The sequence below is a fragment of the Pholcus phalangioides genome, unplaced genomic scaffold (genome assembly GCF_987345545.1).
Source record: "Pholcus phalangioides strain wild (caught in Gottingen) unplaced genomic scaffold, Ppha-v1.0 ptg000042l_1, whole genome shotgun sequence".
Lineage (NCBI taxonomy): Eukaryota > Metazoa > Arthropoda > Arachnida > Araneae > Pholcidae > Pholcus > Pholcus phalangioides.
In genome coordinates, this window is record NW_028301628.1 from 10,343,925 (window position 1) to 10,366,558 (window position 22,634).

Consider the following 22,634-nt stretch of genomic DNA (forward strand, 5'->3'; position numbering starts at 1 on the left):
TTCACCCATAGCTCTGACGCAACAGTTACCAACAAAGTTATATAAACAGTCCCTGATGTAAGAAGTTTTAAAACCTGTCGTTTAAAAAAACACGAGTCTTAATAAGAGAAACAAATGAGATATATGAGATGATGTACCTACTGTAATGGCGAATATCCACTCATATATATATCCCCATCTCCATTTAGCAAACAGTTTCAAAAACCTGTTCTGATACCTAGAATATATTTGGAAAAAAAATAATTAGAATAATATATTCCTCTTTCCTCGATATGATCGCGAATCTTCTACTTTTGGTGAATTTTTGCTAGGGAAACAAAAAATGTGTTTCACTGAAAGGAGAAAATAAACATTTTCTCTATAGGTTGAGAGTAGGTTATTGTTGACATTTTTTCTTGATTAAAAATGTAAAATTGTAACAAGTGTTGAAAAAAAATTGATTTTGTAAGTAATTATATATATATATATATATAAAATACAATATATTTTGTTAAATTTAATTGTCAATATCATGGCAATAAACATCAATTACCAGTTTTTTTACTATTTACTAAAATAATAAATTGCATAATTAATATTCAATATAAATCATTTGAAATTACCAATAATTTTATTTTCAATTAAAAACAATTTTATGTATGATTGTGATGACTTTTAAGAAAATTTATATTTGGCCAAAACATTAGCAGAATATTTTATATTCGACCAAATCACTATACGTCCCATCCCTGGATAACAGTCATTCCTGCAGAAAAAGTTACCACTCTAGAGTTTACCTCTCGTCCAAAGTGGCAATTTTTTGGGAATTTAAAATTACTGAATAACTTGAATTTTTTACCATTAAGAATATAACATTACACATTAATATTACTTTATAATTGAATAAAACCATGTTCAGCAACAGACTGTGAGAATGTGTTAGTCTGGCTGACGGTTTTAACTGGAGCTTACTTTTGGGGTAGGGCTTATATCAGGAGTGTAAATCAAACACAAGGGCTTATTTATTTTTTTTTTTGGTCAATTCTTATTTTCAGGGAAACTGCTTTTTGTTCCCGTTTCATTTAATGATGAAACGTGTATTTCACTTTTAATGTTTATTAATTCCAAGACTCCCACAAAAGTTTTTTTTTTTTCATTATGAGATTATTTTATTTTCCCAATGTCCCTTCATATTTGAATTGACGCAAGTCTAATGTATCTATGTGGAACTTACAAAATAATAATGCAAACAAACATTTTTTGAATAAAAATTTAGTTTACATACATTGGTTTACTTCATTACACAGGCTTCATCACACAAGGGTTTCAAAAATTATTCCTATTTGTATTATGCATAATTAATAATTTTTACATATACATATCTTTTATATTAGGTATACAGTTGGATCCTGTGATAACTAACTCCAAGAGACTACTACTACTAAATCGTACATGCATCTCATACACATTCCTCCACGGAATTTTTAACGAATTGGCACATGCCGGAGTGAGTGTTCTGAGTGTATGTGTGGCTCTAATATATTTATATTGTCAAGTTGCACTTGTTTCATGCTGCCATCTGTCTTTCATTTTTTGAAGTAAAAATGGAAATGCTTGAATTGTCATGTTATGTCAGTATTGTGTTTTTGGTCTGCCTGCTCACTGCGGATACTTTTTTAAATGGGAGGCAGGCTTGCTTCGCACACTCCAAAAGACATGAAATCACTGTTTTTTATAAAGGAATTCTAGATGTTTAAAATTGCTCCTACTTAAACTTACCTGGGGATTAGAAAATTTTTCGTTAAAGTGAGATTTTTGCTATAACAGTATTTGTTAAAATGGGAATCGACTATTTGTTAAACTAAGGTTCATAGTAATATTTTGTATTTGTGGTTTCTTGTAAATTTCAATTTGTGAATCTTGTATCTAAATACTTGCATTAAAAAAAGTAGATAAGCATTGTAAGTGTGTGTTTGTGATTCCAAGGAATTATTTACTACGATATCACATTTTTGCTCCAAAAAGTTATTTAAAATACACATTTTCCACGACACATTGCAGTAATTTTTGAAAAACTTTAAAAATATAAAATTTTATCCCTGAAGGCACCCAATTCTTTCTGAAAGAAAAACATTTTCCCTGGAAAAAATTAGAGTTTTTTAGCCTTAACAGGGGTGGGAAGTGACTAAGTCCATTTCGGAGCAGCAAAATTCAGGATTCAGAGCAGTTTTGGAGCAGCAAATTCAGGATTTGGAGCAATTTTGGAGCAGCAAAATATGGGATTCGGAGCAGATATTTATAAATTGGAGCAGTGAAATTAACAAGAATATTTTCATTAACCCTCAACCCTTTCAAAATAAAACTGCACTGTCTTTTGTTATCAAATATCTTTTCGTCAGCTTGATTTTTGTTTTTGGTGTTTTAGGCTTTTGACAGCTTGTTTGAAAGAGCGGCTATCATAAAATTTTTTGCACCCGTCTATTTAAGATGATTTTTGCTTACTGGGGCACTATTTGCTGCCTGGAACAGCAGCACTTCAAATAAGCTAAAAAAATATATATGTTTTTAATTTTTTTATACTTGGAAAGAAATTGGCGATTCAGCACTCATTATCTGACGAGATTGGCAATCTGACATTCGTTTTTTGGCGATATTAGCGATTTAACGCACGTTATTTGGCGATATTGACGATTTAACGCTCGTTATTCGGCAACATTGGCGATATTCGGCAAAGTTTCTAAACTAACATTCGTAATTCGGCGGACAAAGGCATTGCAAACCATCTTCAGTTCCACGATCACAGACATTCACGATCATCACAGTTTCGCGATGGAAAGCCCGATCAGGGGCCGATAGTTTAAGGCGATAGTTTAAGTATAGTGGAATAAAACACGCTCTTCTCGTAAAGAAACGTTTCGTGGCTAGCAGGAACAAAATTTTTTTGGCGTCCTTTCCGAAATTCCGGGCATACTGAAGCAAAATTCGCTATTTGGCGCAGAAAAATGCGAAAATACGCTATTGGAGCAGGATGGCGCAAGATATTAGTTTTGGCGCAGAGTTCCCACCCCTGCCTTAAAAACCCAGCTCAGGGGGAAGGAAATGGGTATCTACCCGGGCAGCAAATCTGACAACCCTGGTATAGATTCATAAGGGAAATTGTTCATGCTTGCAGTTATGTGTGCGTAGCCGTAATCCCTTTGGAGCTCGTGGGTCATATATGAGATAAATTTTGCTACTCTCAGGCCAGAAACTTGTAAAATGCGAGTCATATGGTCAACCCATATGATTGTATTTCACGAGACATTTCCATAATATTTAATCGTCCAAACTTCATAAAATATCGTTTTTTTCCACATTTTCAGTACGGATTACTTTCATTTTCAAAATCAAAAATAGAGATCATTTTCATGACATAAATTTTGCCTTTTTTTTTTAAACTTTACTCGAATTTTTTGGCTCAAATTTACTTTACCTGCCTTCAAAAACGTTTTTGACTGTAATGGTGAACTTTTTATTGGTAGTCGACAATTTTTTTTTACTTTAATTGACAACTTTACTTGCCTGAGAGAATTTTTTTGCTATAATTGGCAATATCACATATGGATCCAGATTTCCCATATTTTTATGAAGGAAATATAGTAAGCCTAGTTATCAAGTTGTGTGTAGTGATACTTTCTTCCAAAATACCCTTTGCGGGCTGTATGTGGCCTGCGGGCCGGAGATTGTGCACCCCTGCATGCTTTAGATTAATCCCATAAAATAAAGCACAACGAAAGAGAATCGTCCAATGCACCAGGCCATCTTAACAGCATCATAATAGTTTCTACAAGAATCTTCCAAATAATGTTTTTGACAATGAAAGTACGAAAGGTTATGATAAGCCCTCACTGTGCACAAAGGTCTAAAAGCCTTGTATTCAGACAACACACATTTATACTTAATTCATTCAGGCAACCCTCCCTTGGCACACACGCTTTCAGGTTTGGTTATTGTTGAAAGGAATTATCATGGTTATAACTTTTGTCTAACATGTAGAGAGATAACTACAGGCGTGTCTACATATTCTACTTGGCTGGTTTGACTGTGGGTTAATGAATAAATATGCTTGGCTTTTTTCTTTTTTTCCCACAGACGCACAAACTAGCTCCAATTGTAGCACCACAAGCCTTTTTGAAGAATCCACCATGGGCAAGTCATTCCAAGTTCTACGTTTGCCTAATGTGTGTATGGCACGAAATGAAATATTTCATCACAGCCATACAAATTGATGAAAATTTCAACAAACCACCCAAGACGTGTATGTTGACGTGACTAAACAAACCCCAGACTAGCCTGGTGCATTGCTTGCCATCACATACTTGCAAGCTGAAGTCACTCAAGCAGTATGCATACTCACTAACACTTTTAGTGATGTTCAAAGGAAGAACCTGGGTAATCCGAATTTTTCACACTCCCAAACAGGTCCCAATTGAATCAATTATGCTGGGTTTGACTGTTCCATCTATTTATTCTAATTACGCATAATAAAACAAATATGAAACTCAGAAAATCAATGGTTACATTAAATGAGAAGTGTGTGAAAAAAGTTCATGATATTTTAATGGCAAACTCATGTCTGATTAATACACATGTATAAGTATATACATAAAATGTGCACAAATATGTTGATGTTCAACATAACAATCTCAATCACTGTCACTTCCGAAGATTTCTTCTTCGTCTCGTTTCTTCTTTTGAGCATCTTCGTCCTCGTCTTCAGAGCTCTGTTCACTGCTTGAACTTGAGGATTTAGCACTTGACTGCTGCTCTTTTTCTTCACGGCCCTCATTGTCCTCATCCTCACTCTCACTCCTACTTCTATCAGACTGCTGCTCAGCTTCCCTATCGCTGCCACCTTCCTCCTCCTCTTCTTTTTCTTCTTGCTCTTCAGCTTCGCTAGCTTCATTTTCAGCTGGAACAAAAAAAGTTTGATACATTGATACAAGGAAAAAAAATTTCCATGCACAAAGGTTTAATTTCATTCACGAGTTGATAAAAACAATGTTACAGATTAATGCAATTATGTAATTTTAATTATGAATATGCATAATTTAAGAATTATGCAAGTTTAATTAGTAACATTGGTGCAGGATATGACAAATCCTAGGCACCAGGCTGAGATAGTGCCAAAGTTTTTATATAGAGTCTCAATAATTTGAGGTGAACAGGAGTGAGACTACCTCGGATTAATGAAAACTGATTAGGCTATCCAAGAAGTGATAGAAAACAGCTTTTTAGATGGATGTGGGAGGACCTGCTCTTATTTCATCTTGTCCTTAATTCATTACAAAATTGCCAACACACACGGCCTCTTTATAAGTGAGATTGACAGAGGCTTGCAAAATGGCATTGATCTCATCAACCATTCGTCTTAAGAGATATGGTTCTAGTTTAAAAAAATGCTCAAAATGTGTTTAGAAATCCCTCTGAACCAGTTCGAAAGTGAAAATACTGTGTGTCACCAAGGAAAAAAAATTTATACAAATCCTGTCACCAAACTTCCAATTAGAAAGTTGTTACCCTGCATTTCCTGAGAGCTAACAGTAAAAATTCCATGTTTTTAAGTGCAATATTTGCTAAGATATTCAAATTAAAAAATTGGAGAAAAAGTAATGATGGAACAGCACACAAACAAGGGAAACAAAGGTCTTAGTTTTTTTCTGTTCTTTCAAAACTTTTCTTCGATTTTTGAAATCTCAGAGAATATTGCACTTAGAAACTTTATTTAAAAAAGGGAGAGAAAGAGCAACAACTTTCTAATTGGAAATTAGAGGACAAGGGGACCGTATAAAAATTTATATATTTTTTTGTAAAGTACAAATTTACTATGGGGGGGGGGGGCAGTAAAAAGTTCTGACCTGAAAGGCCTTCAAAGAACTTAATCTAGGAATCAAGATCCCCCTTAAGACTGAAAAATCACTCACACTTCGTAAGAAAAATTATTATTGGCAGAAAACAAAGAGGCTTTGAAAAGGGAATTTTGAATAACCTGAGCACCTCTGATTTCCAGGAACCTTCAAGTTTTGAGACTGCTGTATATGATTGTTAAACACACAGAAGTCTGAGGACAACACAATTCTATACGAAATTATATTTCCATAACAAATAACCCTGAAAATTTCGTATTAATGATATGGCAATGAAAGAAGTCAATTGAGTGTGCTTAATATCACAAAAATAGTATTCAGTATTCTGAACAAAAAAATGAAAAATTATTGAAGAAAAGGCGAAACTTAATTTATCAACTGTATTATACCCCACTAACACCTCTTTTCTGGATCTTTTTCGGCCAGAGAGATTCGAGAAGCTTCCGGTAAAGTCACTCTACTCTAACTAGACTGGCTTTCGAAACAGCACAGCAGCCAACTTTGAAGATTTAGAACTAAAAATTTTTGCATGGATCCTAATTCCATACAAAAGCAAATATAAAAGTTGTTTTTGAAAAACAAAGTAGAAATTTTTTATAAATGAAAGTTTATTTTTTAAGATAAAAAGATAAGGATTTTTTACTCTTCGGGGGGAAAAAAACATGGCATACTGCTAGCCATTTTGCCAATTAGTGTGAAGTTGCTGATCATAGACAAAAAAAGGTCAAATAACTTGTTGTTACTGCATTCAAATCAAGGCAAAATATATATATATAACACATTCCAACACAGGACACACAGACTTAATGAGATGGTCAAAACACATAAAAGTTCTCTTGCAGATTCGAATGTTGAGAGAGAAGCCAAACTCTTTGCCAATTTTTGTCTTCCCCATAAAAATTTAACACCTTTTTAGTGATTTGATGCAATGGCAACATTTCATCGGGAATATTTTTCCCCAAAATTGGGAATTTTTCATAATCAGGGTAGGGATTCAGGAGCCTTCTAAAAAAGCTGGGAGATTTAATATAGATATGTAGTGAAAACCCTGAGACTTTCCAGAGTAAAAGTGTCCCACGGAACGCATGAACTCAATTTTAACCCATCTTTTTTCTAGATGGGTAATTCAGGATAATTCAATAGATAATATAATTCAAGGTATTCGACACACTATAGCACATCAGTAACTTCACTGGGTTAAACTGCATTTTAATATACCTTCATGTTCCTGCTCCTCGTCTCCGCTCTTCTCTTCTTCTTTCTCGTTATCCTCTTCTTCCTCATCATCTTTTTCTTCCTCCTCATCATCTTTTTCTTCCTCTTCATCCTCTTTTTCTTCCTCATCTCCCTCCTGTGCTTCCTTATCCCCTTCAACTTCCATTTCCTCTTCCTCCTCCTCTTCTTCTTCATCAGGTGCAGGAGGCTCCAATTGTTTCATTCGAGCAGTCTATTACAAAAAAATCAAACAAAATGTTTAAATCAAATATGATCATCAGTTCAGCTCTTCAACATTCAGTGATTACATCTGTGAAGTGCTCTCAAATGTTGACTTGTATAACTTGTTTGAGAATGTAGACTTGTTTAACCTAATCACATCTCTGATGAGAGTTTTAGTTTTTTTATATAAGAGCCTCTAAAAATACCCATACACACCCGGGTTGGGTTTTTCTGGGATAGAGGGGGAAAAAGGTGAGAGGCAAAAATGGAAAATTTTTTAAATAATATTACATTATGGATGTTATATGACTATAAATCGGTAGAACTACAATTTTGATGGATAAAGTTTCCACTATTTATTTTCTTCCATATTTCTATCAATATTCATTGAAGAAGTGTATCGATTGCTGGAGTTTTTTCGTGCAGGCAGCATGTATCTCATCAAAATTGTTTAAGCATGTTTTTAACAAGCTCATTTCCATAAACAATGACAACAGGGATAAAAAAATGTTACATGCCAAAAGAAGAACCAACTTTTTCATTCTCAGTTGTCCTTTAGTGCATAAACATATTCAATATTTATTGAATATTCTTTATGAGGTGATGAACTTAAATTTTGGTTATCGTGATTACCCACTTGAGCAGTAGGGAAAAGATTGTAATACTACAAAAAAAAAACCAGATAATACAAGGTTTATAATTCTTTAATATGTGCTTTCATCTTGGCAGTGGTAGCTTCATTACCTCGCAACAGCCAAATTTCCCACATTTTGCTTCCTTATCCCCATCTCTTTATAATCCTTGGAAATAGTTCTCATATTATCTGATGTTAAAATAGCAAGCTATTGTAATGTTTGTTTTTAACTTGAGAGATTCCAAAAAAAAAATTGACAAAACGTTTAAAATACTGTGAGTTTATGGCTGTATTCACAGACAGAGTTTAAACTGCAATCACAAGTTAAAGGGTCAGAGATTGATATAGATTGATTAAATTCAAGAATTTTAACCAATCCGTGTAGATCTCTAATCCTTTCACCTGTAATCATGGTTTAAACTCTGTCGGTGAATAGGGCCATTAGTCAATGATGGTGATTAATAGTTTGGAATACAAACAAATATGAAGCACTAACTTCACTGACACTGAGCCTCATCAAAACTAATGAAATGAGCAGAAATTTTCTACACTGTTACTTCTGTGATACAATTAAAAACTAGTTCTTATGTCTATGTCTCCTATATTAGTAGTTTTTTAAAAAGTTTGCAGCAGAATTTGTTTTAGAATAATTCCTGAATAACAATATAAAAATTTGATAAAAACTCTTTTACAAAACTTGAAAAATGCAACCAATAAGCACATTGGTTACATTCGAGCTAATGTATCCAACAGGCTTATTAGTTTATTTTTTCAAGTTTTGTAAAAGATCTTTTATCAGTTAGTGTAATCACAGCCTAAAGAATGAAAATATAAGCAGCTGTGGCATCCAGTCTGGGTTTTTGATTGCCTTTGTGTTTGACCAAGGTAGTGCTTGAGTAAATTCATTGCACACACACACACTCCGGTGTTATAAATTCATGTTGGGTTTCATTAAGAAAGGTCATGTGCTTTACTAAGAACTTGTTTGCAAGCAACTTGCTTGACAAAAATGGTTTTTATTCATATTTATCTCCAACCCTTTTGTCTCATTCAAAGAAAAACAACTGATTCCAGAGATAAAAAACTGGTTTTAAATGTTTCACCTTTGTAAAGTTGAAATTGTCTGAACTTGTGCCATGAGAGTAAAAGTTTAAATTTTGAATTCTTTCAATTTTTGCCAGGGTGGTTTTTACCATGGTTTTTCCCAATATGGCAAATATTTTCTGATCACCACTAACTGGGCTGCTTTCCACCATCTTCGAAAGCTAGACAGTTGATAATTTCTTACCACAATGCACAAGACTGCTTCCGATTATGTGAATTCTCATTGATAACTAATTAATGGAACAGCAGTAATAAAAACAAATTCATGGATCAAATTCCCGAAAGATTTGAGAGGGGCAGAATAAAGCAGCCTGGGCTCATTTTATTGCTAAGCTTTCATTATTCTGTGAAATATGGGTTATTTAACTGTTGAGTCTTTTGGATTATCTAATACAGATAGCAACAAGAACAGTATTTCAAAGCAATTAATGACTCTTTCCAAAATAAAGTGCAACAATGATATCCTACCATTTCTGATTGAGGTATCAATTTTTTATACTTGGTTTGACATTTTCACGACTTATTTTTATCTCTAACTCATTTCACAAAATGAAATTAGTTACTATCTGTGAGATTAGTTATCGGAGTCACTGTTTTTATCATAAACATCTATTTCTCAGACAACGCATAACTTGATTAATATAACTAGAGAAAGCAAGCATAGAAATTTTGATTCTTGCGCTGTCATGTGCAGTGACTCTCTGCTGTTGTTTTCCAGACAGCCGTCTCCACTAGCTGTGATCATGTGATACTCTTGAGGTCGCTGACTCGACTCTTGAGGGGTCGTCTCTGTGGGGCGCTACACACACAACATCTGACAGCCACTGCACACAACAGCACAAGGATCAGAATTTCTATGTTTGCTTACTAGTTATATTAATCATTTTATGTGCCGTCTAAGAAATAAATGTTTATGATAAAAACAGTGACTCTGAAGTGGTGACCCGGACGTGATTATGTGATACTCTCGAGGTCGTTGACTCAACTGTTGGAGGTCATCTCCATGGGATGCTACAAGTTAATTGTGCTAGCATTCTCAGCAGTGGAAAGATGACTTTCCAAACCAGATGTGCTATAATTTGGAATTTCACCTTCTGAAAAGGCAAAGTGTGTGACAAGCCCATGTAGTTTATAAAGATGATTTCTTAATGAAATATTGTTTGGGAAAAAAAGTAAGATTTTATAAAATGTTTGATTATTTCTAATATGGCATTTTTAATGCGGGAGCTGTAAAATGAATTGTGGCAGACAAAAAGGAAGAGCATTGCGGAATTCAAAAATTTAAGCAAATGTTTCGCTGACTGAGTATTACAAAAAAAGAAAATGAATATCTATTTTAACTTGCATGATAGCTTTTTTTTATCATAAATCATTTTCATACACACCTGCTGATTGAACTCTATCTCATTCAAAGGTCTGTGACGTACCACCAGCCTAGAGTTGTTTGGCTGCATGCCAGGTTTAAGCCTACGCTTGCTCAGTCTTACCCTGTTAGATGAGTTGACGAATCGCAAAGTAATTTATAACAATAGTACTTAAAGCATAGCAACAAGCAACTGTAATATATGAACACGTAAATTAACAAGCTTGAAATACTTTTTATTTTTGACCCACCTAGTTTCTAATTCGTTATAGTAAAGGTTTCCGTCCCTGAAAACGAAGAAATAGTTCTCTTCGTATCCCTTTGTCGCTTTATTCTTGACATTCCAATTGTATTCCCTTGCCATCTTGTAATCGTATCTACAATATAAGATGCACACAAAAAAATGTATATTGAACCAACTAGTTATGAAAAATATAAACTTAAAGCATAAAGCTTTCTAATCATGTAGCAAACTGATAAAGTACAGTTTGATGCATGATTTACATGAATGAAGTTATTTCATTGCGACTATGGTGATCATATTTTATCGAGAAAAATATAGAAAATTTTGGGATCATAGACAATGATCAATCCTCCAATGCTTGTCAAAAATTCTGACTGTCTACAAAATTGCCAATTATTGCTTCAATCGGGGCAGCAGGACAAATATGTGAGATGGATGTTTATATTTAGAGTCGTATTCATTACAACATAGGTTATAAATTACGAAAATCATCTTCATTTGTCAGAAAGATTGTAAGACGCCAAAACCTTCTTGTCGTCAGTAAAGATTGTAAGCTTTGTGTATCAATAGAACAACAGAAAAATATTCCCTTAATGTTTCTGAACTCTAATTTCTTGTTAAAATGCTGTTGAAATGGAAACAAAATTGACAAAAAAAATGTGTTGCTGTATCCAAGATCACTATATTTCTATTGAAATTATAACTAAGGTACATCGATATTAAAATGTTGAAGGAACATAGTTATTCTCTATTCAATCACTGTGAATCACCAATAATTAATGTAATAACAAGGTTGTTATAGCTAAATTTGACTTGTATGCACAGGAAAAATGTTCCATTCTAAGTTTTTCTCTTTTTCTTCATTAAATATTTTAACGGCATACAATAATTTTATTTCACTGCTAAATTAGATACATCTATATCTAATTACAGAACAGAGTGGACGAAGCACGGCCAAGCTCTGTTGCTTACACGATAAAAGCTTATTGCCCGGAGAGGGCGTATATTTAATTACAGAGTAATAAATCAAAATAACGAATTTGAGCAGAACGTTTCACTGGGAATTGATTCACAATTTTTCTCCATAACTCAATGATTCGATACAATGTTTAATGTTAAGAATGAATATTAAAATGATTGTATGAAAAACACTTGAATTTTGTTTACAATGATGCTACAAAGAAGTAATTGGGTAATAAAAAAACAGTCAAGTTGACAACAATAAAACTATTCAATATCCAAATTAGTGGTCGACTTTGTGCACACATTCCACAGAATAAAAGAAAAAATTTAAAACCAGACAAAATTCTCACTCGTCTTCGTCAACATATTCGACGTCATTCTCTACATCTCTCTTCCTTTTTTTCGTAGTTTCTTCAGTCGGCAAGAAATAAGCTACAAACTGCTCGCCACTTTCATCCATCACACCCCTTGAATAAACGATTATAATTACTCACTGGTTACAAATAAATTACTCGAAACGAAAGATTTATCTCATATTTTCATATTTATCACCAAAGCAATCCAAAATTACGCACATAAAAGAAAGAGGACATTTTATCATGAAGTTTTTACAGTGAAACCATTAATTATGTCAAAAAATTTCAATCAAAATGCTTAGAAATGACATTACCTAATCATGGCATGTGACATTTCTTCGATTTGCGTCTGAGGTGCTGGATCAGTATCAAACATGACTTGCGCAAATGGATATTTCCACAACTATAAAATGAAATATACAAAATCGGAATATCCTTAACAAGATGATGCTTGACTCATTCAGAATTTTTTTATTTTAAATATCAGACATATTACTAAAAGATATGTTACACAACACCTAGACGAAATTGGCACCCTTGATTGGGATCAAAGCTTAGGGATTACTAAAGCTCTTGCTATATAATGAAAAAGATGAGCAATGCAATACAAAAAAAAAACTATATTAGAACCCAGACATAAAGAATATGATTTTCAGCCCTGTCCGAATCATTCAATCTGATTACAACTTTTACTTACAGTGAGTTAGTTATGCAAACTGAACACCAGACAAAGAGTGCTGTGACACCCTAAAACTGTACGAAAACATTCTACATTTCTGCAAAAATTCAACCATATATTTTGCCAGTAGAATATGTTTCATGTAAGCAATTATAGTAATTTACATACAGTAAACACCTCCATAGCTGCCAACTTTTGAAAATGAAAATTCGGGAGATTTTTGCGCACACCCGTATTTTATGCTAAAACCACTCCCTAATAAATGCAATAGGGATTTTTCCAAATAAAATAGGGATTTTCCAAACATAAAAGTTAAAGCATAGGGAATAAAATCCCTACTCAAAAACTGAAGTCAAATTAAAATAGGGATTTTACACACACGGAAGTTAAACCTTTGGGAATAAAATTCCTACGCAAAAAACAAGTGAAATTGGAGGCCAAAACTTCAATGATGTAAAAATAAATATTGTGTTCAATCAGAAACGCTGTGAACAAACATTCTCCCCGAATGACCCCAAAATCATCGGAAGATGAAGGAAAACACTGTCAATTTTTGAAGAACACTGACTTTTTGTGACACTTGCTTGATGTTTTTTTTCACGACTGATGATGGCAGTCTTTCCATGACCGATGTTTATGTCCATAACACAACTTGTACAAAAAGGAAAAGTCAGCCCTCTTCTGGAACGTTTGATGAAAGGAAATTCATCGGAATAAGTATCTTTAAAATTGATTAAATATGTTTTTGCTTATCATTATTCATGCTTTGTTATATCGCACGTACGTAACTTCAACAAAAGAAATTTTGACCACACGTGCATCACCATAATCTTCAATTATTACCCAGGACTATTGGCTGCTAAGCCATTTCCCTGCACGATAAGACAAACAACTTTCTTGTTACCATCAGAGGGTTTGTAAAACTTCCTTAAAAAGGGAATTTCCCCATTTACGACGTGTGACGTCATTTCGAAAGGGGAAAAAAAGAGGCTTCATGCCCTACAAGAAATTCCTTAGGGATTGTTTTCATAAGTGGGGATTTTTGTGATTTTCGTAAAAATTTGGGAGATTTAAGAACTTTTCGGGAGATCGAGCGATGAAGATAAAATTCGGGAGATTCCCGAAAAATTCGGGAGACTTGGCAGCTATGCACTTCCATATCCTCTTAACAGGGTTGGAACTAGAGGGGAGGGGCAACTGTCAACGGCAGCGACAGTAACCAAAAAATGGTACAAATAATTTGAGATTCTTGTAAAGTTGCATCAATAATACAAGAAAATTTCCACAGTTAAGTCCTGTATTAGCTTTTAAGGCCTTCATCATTTAGCACTTCTCAGCTCAATGAAGATATTTACTCATTATTAAAAAAAATGGGTTTAGCTCATTTTAGTTTAAATAAAGAAGGGAAAGGGGCTCTACTGTATCTCATATTGATTGATCCTGTTGGTATTTACAACACAGCAAAGATAAAAGTCCAAAATAGCATATCAGAGTCGGTTACTCACATCAAAGTCAGGGAACACTGGCATTATTTCGACAGGATGAACGCCAGGCTTGCTATAATGCTTGTCAATCTGAATGATCAAGATATTTCATATATTAATACCAAGTTAAATAAGTTTATACATACATGTATGCGAGCATACATGTATGTATAAATCATACATGTGATACATGTATAATACATACCTGATACACAATCAGGCTTAACTGTACAAATGAGCAGGGTACAGCAATTTAAATGAGCTTCATTTTAATCATTTTATTTTTTTTTAAATCAGATTTAAATCACAAAATTTTAATTTTATATTTTTTCTTTACATAACCTCAATGATATCGAAGTAAAAGTAACTTGGTATGGTATGCATGTTATTGATATGTGGTAAAGTTTGTGATGAAAAGAAATATAGAAGATATTTCAGATAAATATAGACTTGAACTTGAACACCATGCAAAGCCGGAAACAAATCCACTGATTGAGCAAGAAACAATCTTATGATCAACAGAATCTGTTTTATTTAGTTGATAGTGAATGACCCTTCGGTTGTACATTCAGTGAATTGAGATGTCCGTGAACCATATGTGCGATACTAAATTGACACCATGCATTCACTTTAACAGGACGGGAGCCTTCATAAATAAAAGCATTTTTCTCTACAAAAGAAATGTTAATCTCCATGAAGTTAATTTGGGCCCAATGACCTTTCATGTTACATAAACAGATTTTTGGTGTTCATATTTTGTGCTTATAGTTTGCAGTTTATTCATTAATGCTTAATTACATTTGAGCGATTAGAAGAAAAAAGCAATCAAGTGATATGAAAATATGCATTCTTAATGATTAACAAGATTTGTTTTAATTAATAAGCAGTCAATTTTAATTTGAGAAATCCCATTTAAATGAAAAAAAATATGATTTTGATTTTTTTAAACAAATCATGATTTTTCCATACCCTGCAACTGAGTTTTAAATTCAAATACTAGAACAGTGTTTCCCAACCATTTTTGATGTTGTAGACCATTATCATGAACCTGTAACATCAAAAGGTCAACTTTGATGCCTCCCCACCCTAAAATAATCCAAAATGTTGTTTTGTATAAGCTGCATATCATTAAAGAAAATTTAATAAATTACAATTCCACAGCACAAATTGTGCCATTCATGCAATGGTAGTAAGTGAAAATAATCCCACAGACCCCTTACAAAGTATTCCCGACTCCTGAGAGGAGGGGGCTATGAGATAAGAAAGTTTGATAGGGAATAAATGCACAGAAAAACATCAGAATAGAAAATTTGGTAGCAAAAAGATTGATGATGACAATATTGATACTACATAATGAAAGAACAAAAATTGCTATCATACTAATTAAATTTTGACATGTAAATACTCACATGCTTTTTAGCATCAGAAAATGTCTTGTTGATTGCATTGATCTGGCTTCCCCGATCCATATACATATTTTCTTCTTTGAATAACTTCTTGACGTTGTAGCCAACTCTGTCATTAAGGAGAAAAAAATATTTTATTATTCTTAAGATTTTTGGAAAGCAAAATGTGGAAATGCAGTAACATGATGCAACCATCAAAAACTATAACATTGGAGAAAACATTCACAGAAATGTATATGTCATTGTAATGTAATACAGAGGTGGACAGTTTAACTCTGTGACTGAAAAGTGATTAAAATAAAAAAAAAATTGAACAATAAATTCAAAACAAAAATGAGTGTCTCCCCCCAAACAACTTGAATCAGTGACGTCTATAGGGGAAGTATATCGATGATCAACCATTACATGACGTGCGATTGGTTGGTGTTTTACATAAAACGGTTAAATTATATGCTTTCAACATCTTGCACCAGTATTTGTCACAGAATTTTCCTATGTTAAATATATTGAACTAAGCAAATTGTTATATAAAGCTAAATATAGGAAATTTGTTAATTTATGAATATGTGGTAATTGATCTGAATTAGTAATAATAATTTACACACTGAACAGTTGGCTTATACCTGGTCTGACAGTGAACCAACTGAGGTTACAAGTTGGAGGATATCTTCATGTGCTGATGAATTAAATAAAGATTGGAAAAGAAGTTTTCTGGGCAAATGGTTATCATAGGTATAAGTTCATTTTTCTCAATGTTTTCCCAATACCAGTGGTTGGCATCATCATCAGGAAATGTCTAAGTTGTGTAACTAGATACTAAATTTGAAGATTAGTTTCAATTCAGAAATCCGAGACTTTTCAACAGCTGACCAACCAATGATTGCAGTGTGGTTTCATGTTTTTTTTATCCTGTCGGGCACTGCTTGTTCTGATTTGTCAGAGTGAATATCAAAGCTTGGCAATTCCCATGTTGGCATAGCAACTAGAAAATTGGTATTGACACCTAACATTTTCTAAATGTGATGGTTGAATTGGAATCTATGGATGACACATAATTTTCTGGTTTCATTGCAGCCTGTGTTTTAACATGGGAAGGAGCTATAAAGTCTCAGAAAAGTTTAAAACAAACCAAAAAAAACACTGTTTAACCTATTCACGATCAGGGACGTAATAGTGTGTCCAAACACCAGTGGAATAAATTCAATTCATCTATTTCTTCAACCTCTTTTTTGCTGATCACGAAGGGTTACTATAACCATATGAAACAGAATTGTGTGTCCCCCCCCCCTTGTTCTCTCAACACTATCGTGATATCTCAACCAGATAACGATGGTGGTGATTCTCCTCAGCTTTTTCCCCTCCTCCTCTCACGGCATACCCCCACCCCACTCTCATATAATGTAATCCTCCTATTATATACTACACATAGAAGTGAGAAATAGAACAAGTAAAAAAACTAAGAAACAAGTTTGTAGCTGAGGGCAAAAAAAGCAAGGCACTGTACTAATACTTTATTATACAATTATTTCTGTACTGTTACTTCCCACCCTCGTTTTTTTTTTTCTTTCTTACTCTTTTTTTCCTTTTTTAACGTGGAACAAGGCTACCACATTTATCGGCTATACGTTTAAAACAGATCATTCAAATTGTATCGCCAGCAGCTTGTACGCAAACAGGTTAAGACCGTTTCATTTTAGCAAAAACCACACTTGGCTGCTTGGAAACTTGGTTGGTGCCTAAAGATTTTTTGATTTGTCAAGCCCTGTTGAATATCAAATTGATGTCCCATGAGAGGTATTTTTACGTCCAGAAGGACGCAAATGGAAAACTGCTGAGCAATCCAATTTTTCGTCTCGCCAACTTTGCTGATGGCCAAGGAATGGATAGGATCTGATGTACATTCAGAATACACTGCGTTTATTAGTTAGTCAGCTTTTGGATTTCTAAATGGAAACTAATCTTTGAATTCAGTATAGTAAAACCTTAATTATTTGAATACATCAAAACTGAAGGGTGTTCGGAAAAGTGAAAAGTTCATCGATTTCAAAACTAATTCGATAACGCGGAGGAATAAATTGAAATTGAGCAACAAATGATATCCCCAGTGAAAACCACAAACTTTGTTTTACCTATACTAAAAATACCTAAATTTAAACAAAAAGCATTGATGATGGAAAAAAAAATTGAAAAATGATTCAACATTCATGCAATCAAAACTATGCAATACTAACTTTGTTTCCGTCTTCTCCCCAATGTTTCCATATCTGTTGAACTCATTAGATATGTATTCTGTTTTTTTCAGCCACGGTACAGTCTTGTTATGATGCCTTGACCTACAATCGAAATATAGGATGAGGTATTTAGCATAAACTAATATTTTATAATTGGGATAATATTTCTTAGGGAAAAACTGATGTATCCAATAATCAATGATTTTCTATAGTAGTACCACAATCAACATATACCTCTTTGAGTCTTGTGGAGTGAGGGTATCTTCCTCTAGAAGTTTCTCGTCATCCGGATGGAGTAGGGCTTAAATAAACAATAAATTAATGAAATCATTAAAATAACTTTTAATAATATTAAATTATAGCTTACACACACGATACAGTCGAATACCGTTATAACAAACTCCAAAACACCGGATAAATAGATTCATTATAACAATATTTCGGTATGAAGGAATTCCAGGTTTTTCTATTGTTCCTATGTAAAGTTATCTGGGAGAACAGTGTTCGTTAAAACGAGCTTTTCACTATAATGGTATTCATTGAAACACGCTTTTCACTATAATGGTATTCATTGAAACGCGCTTTTCACTATAATGGTATTCATTAAAACAAGCTTTTCACTATAATGGTATTCATTAAAATGGGATTCGACTGTAGTAAAACAAATAACTGATCAGGTTTTTCAGATGTCAATGGGATAGGTTTCTCGGACTAAATGAACAGATCGTTACTACTCAGGGCTACAAATCACCAAAAACCTAGGGGAAAAAAGGTAAAAAATAGTATTTCTTTCAACTTTTCCAGGACATAGTGACCATTTTCATTATTGGTATGCTGATATAAATTTGGAAAAAGTTTGTATTGATTGCTCCCAGATTCCAATGTAATAGGTTAACCAATCATAGAAAATATTAGGCACCAAAACTAATTTTTTAGTTGCCATAGCAACCTTGCGCTTGGGATTTGTCCTCCAGCCTTGCACTACTATTACTTAACCATACATGCATATCATACATGTCAAAACATATTGTGTGAGCATATATGTTACATGCATGGCACCAATGTATTTTTGCTGTCAAGTATGCTTAATTTGTGTGCTTGTGTCATGCTGGTGCTGCCACCTGTCTCCTGTATTTTTTAATTAAAGATAGTAAATGCTTTAATTTTCCATGTTATGTAAGTGTCATGTTGAAGGACTGTCTGCTCTCCGTGGAGAGGATTTTTGAAATGGGAGATCGGCTCACACTCACGTTCCGAAGTTGGGAAAAAAGCAACTTCAATTGACCACGACTGTGCTGCTAACTGGGATCAGTTCACATTCTGTGAAATGTTCGTTTTTCAGACACAGAATTTTCTGGAGGGTCCAAAAAGGAAAAATGGACCCAAATTTTGGCTAGACAGACCATAAAATATCTATAAAAAAAAAAGCACCATAAGAAATATTACCATCAGGATCTACAGCATATGTATCAGGATTTATCAGATCTATCGCTACTCCTAAATCATGTTCCGTTAGAAGATCATGCTTATAGTTTCTCTCCAAAGAAGTCGGCTTGTAATCTACAAATCTGGAAGATAAATCACAAAGTGCAACAAGTATAAAGCAATGATATTTTGCATTATATCGTGCAAAAAAATTTTATTTTATTCATCCTTTTTAATCCGTTACCTGTTGGGTAAGAATGGGTAGGTGATGAATTTGGGATCGAATGGAATATCGGGCAAGGTGTTGCAGTACTTCACTCTACACACCAGATCTGACCTAAAACGAATAAAAAATACACACTTTTTAAAAAAATATATACATATGGCGATCGTGCCAATTTTGGATTTTAAAAGGCCAGATTGAAACTTGGCGAATTTTGTTTCCTCCCCAAAAATGGGTTTTTTTTTTGTGATTTGACAAAATGGCAACAATTTAAAATAATGCTTATGAAGCATCAGTTTTTTTTGGGGGGTAAATTCTTGGGAAGTAATTTTTTTCCCCTAAATGTAGGGATTTTTTACAATCATGGGCGAAATTCTGGAGATAAAATAATTTTTTAGGAGTCTGCAGATGGACTAGAAATTCTAGAGACTTGGCAGCTATGATATTGTTACATTTGAGCGAATCTACCCGATAGGTTTACTGTTGTTTTTTTTTTAAGTTTTGTAAAAGATCTTTCATTAAAGTTTCATAGTGTAATCCCAACCTAAGAATATTCTTCTGTCTGTTATTTTTGTTGTTTATTTTTTACAGCCATTTTTTGCGTTTTAACAGAGATGGTATTTTCCCTTCTTGGCAATGTGTCTGGGATTTTTTAATTTGGCAAGAAAGCCGTCTGAAAGCATGACTCTTGTTTCATTATTAGTGACTTTCCGTCATCATTTCGGACGTTCACCAAAAACGAATTATTACTACAGCTGTTCCAATGCACATTTAAGTAACAAGCACAATAATTATAACGCAAGAGGGATAAAAGCACTAATGACAAAAAAAATAGAAAATGGCGTCAAGTTAGAAAGATAAGGATATCACATAGGTTTGAAAAACATTCCAGTCATCAGTGAAAAAATTTTAAAAAAGCGTTAAGCTAAACTATTATTGGCAGAAGAAAACCGGGCCAATTTGGGTGCAACCTTGCTTACAGAATCATGGACTAAGATTCCATAACCAGGGTTACAAAAAATTTGACAATTTCCAATTTCATCAAGGTTTTTGCCTCTTGGTAACGATAACATTTAATAATGAATTTCACACTCTGGCTGCGAAAAACTGCCTCTTTTTATAATTTTGTACTTTTTTCTGACGATGAGTCACCAAAACCAACATAATGGCGCTGGGGGTTGCCGTATCTCTCTTTTTAGATCTTTCTATGCAGGTGGAGCTAGTACTGCAGAATTTTCAAATGGGTTCCTCCTTTATTTGTTCAGCCACGTCTTTTGAAATTTGAAACAGCCATTCTACTCTTGTCATTTTTTTCTGTGAATGAGCGTGAGTCGGCTTTCTTCAAATCTCATGCCACCAAGGATATACATACGTACTGTATTTGAGCCTTTGACTTGCCAGGACCAATAGAAACTGTCACTCACATCTTTTTGCACGAACAACATCAGTGAATGGCAGGTACGGATAATATCTGATGGCTATGAGGCCCATCTTCACTTCAAATTGTAGTCTATGAAATACATTAACTGGATGCAATCAGCCTTAACACAGGAAGGAAAGAAACAGGACGCGAAAAAGCAACTACAGTGTGGAAAAACAACACAGCAAAAAGTAATGTGTAAAAACAAAACCACACAGAAAAAAAAAATGAAATGTCAACAATAAACTGGAAAATAAAACCACTAGTAAACCAGACATGCAGCTCATTCATATCTTCTGTGGAAGTTCTAACGAATTGGTACATGTTGGAATTTGTGCGTGTGTATGTAGTGAACCTTCCGAGTTGGTTTCTTGAGTAATGTTTGTTGTGCATAGTGCTGCCATCAATTTTTCTAACTATGCATGACATGTAATGAATGATTAGTATACTGTTAATAAGTAGGCCTGTTGCTTTCTGCAACAGGCAACCCGGGTATTGTTTAAATAATAAATCAATCTGGGTTTAAATAAAGCCCGGACCGTTGTTTGAATAATAAATCGATCAGGGTTTGAATAAAACCTGGGCATTGTTTAAAATAAAACCCTGACCGTTGTTTAAATAATAAATCGATCAGGGTATAAATAAAATATGGGCACCGTTTAAATAAAGGAAAAAAAAGGGAAACAATACAACCTGACCAGCGACGAAAATGTAATCGAAACACTCGGAACAAGCACAAACGACAAAATGACTGTACGACTGTTTAAAAAGACGCGCTACAACAACTAACGCCGCCTGGCAGAATTTTCCAGAACAGCGACAACCCAGCAGAACAACACCGAACCAGAGTGTGCTAACGATGGCAACTTTGATTCGAACCCAAGGGAGGATATAGATAAGATATTTTCCCTAACGAACTCGAGGCGACCACCGATAGACAGCGCCTTCACTTCCAACCCATCTCACTAATGGCAGTAAATTGCAATATAGCGATATGGCTAGAGTTGGTGTTTGGTGAAGTAGTCCGTCGCTATGACCACTCGACCACTGCAGCGGCGCCGTCTACGTTTGACTAACCTGGAAGAATTATGTTGGCGACATATCACTGTTTTGGAGCAACCACAAATTTGACGTCAAAACGGCACAAAGTATATTGGGAATTGACGAAAATAATGGCCAAATATGGCGCGACCCCGCATATGGAATCTTAGCCGAATCGTAGCCCAAATATTTTTGAATTGACACCATAAAAAGTTGACATTCGCCACACCCGAGGAAACTAATTGAAAGTATTCATCATATGATAGTATAACTTTAAAATAATACCACGTGCTATTTATTTACAACTTACTTCTTTTCCCCAGATCTAAGTTTCCTATCTCGATCGGCAGCTGATCCGCTCTGGATCGTGGGGGCCATGCCCTTCAAATTACAACGAAATAGTTCGAATCACACTCACAATACGTATTAAATGGTTACTGAATTTCGGGGGGGCGAACGAAAAATCATTATTTACACGAAATAAAACTGCATTTGTGCTTCCATATTTGACACCCAAAACAAAAGCTACAGAGTAATCGAGCCAATGGTTGAACGACTGTGACCACTGCCGAAAACTACAAAACTGATATGTCATGACTATATCTTATTTTAAATTATGCGGGACATCACTAATTTTTGAGAGAAAAATGCCAAATTTAAAAGGATAATGAAATTTTGCTAAAATTTTTGGAAATAAATTCAAGTGAGGTGTCGATTAAAATGAGAATTTTTGACAAAA

The 22,634-nt window shown here is 34.1% G+C and overlaps 1 protein-coding gene across 1 annotated transcript; it reads right to left on the reverse strand.

The window, feature by feature from the left end:
• Positions 1-4,552: 4,552 nt before the first annotated feature.
• On the reverse strand, positions 4,553-22,455 carry atms (RNA polymerase II-associated factor 1-like protein antimeros). The gene is made up of 13 exons (XM_089254941.1): positions 22,206-22,455; positions 19,456-19,548; positions 19,233-19,354; positions 18,021-18,087; positions 17,787-17,888; positions 15,559-15,664; positions 14,171-14,239; positions 12,301-12,389; positions 11,981-12,097; positions 10,675-10,800; positions 10,446-10,548; positions 7,104-7,332; positions 4,553-4,930 (listed from the first exon to the last, which is right to left on the reverse strand). The coding sequence occupies exons 1-13, from the start codon at positions 22,271-22,273 to the stop codon at positions 4,665-4,667; spliced, it is 1,557 nt and encodes a 518-aa protein (XP_089111067.1). The 5' UTR covers positions 22,274-22,455; the 3' UTR covers positions 4,553-4,664.
• Between the last annotated feature and the right edge of the window lie 179 nt (positions 22,456-22,634).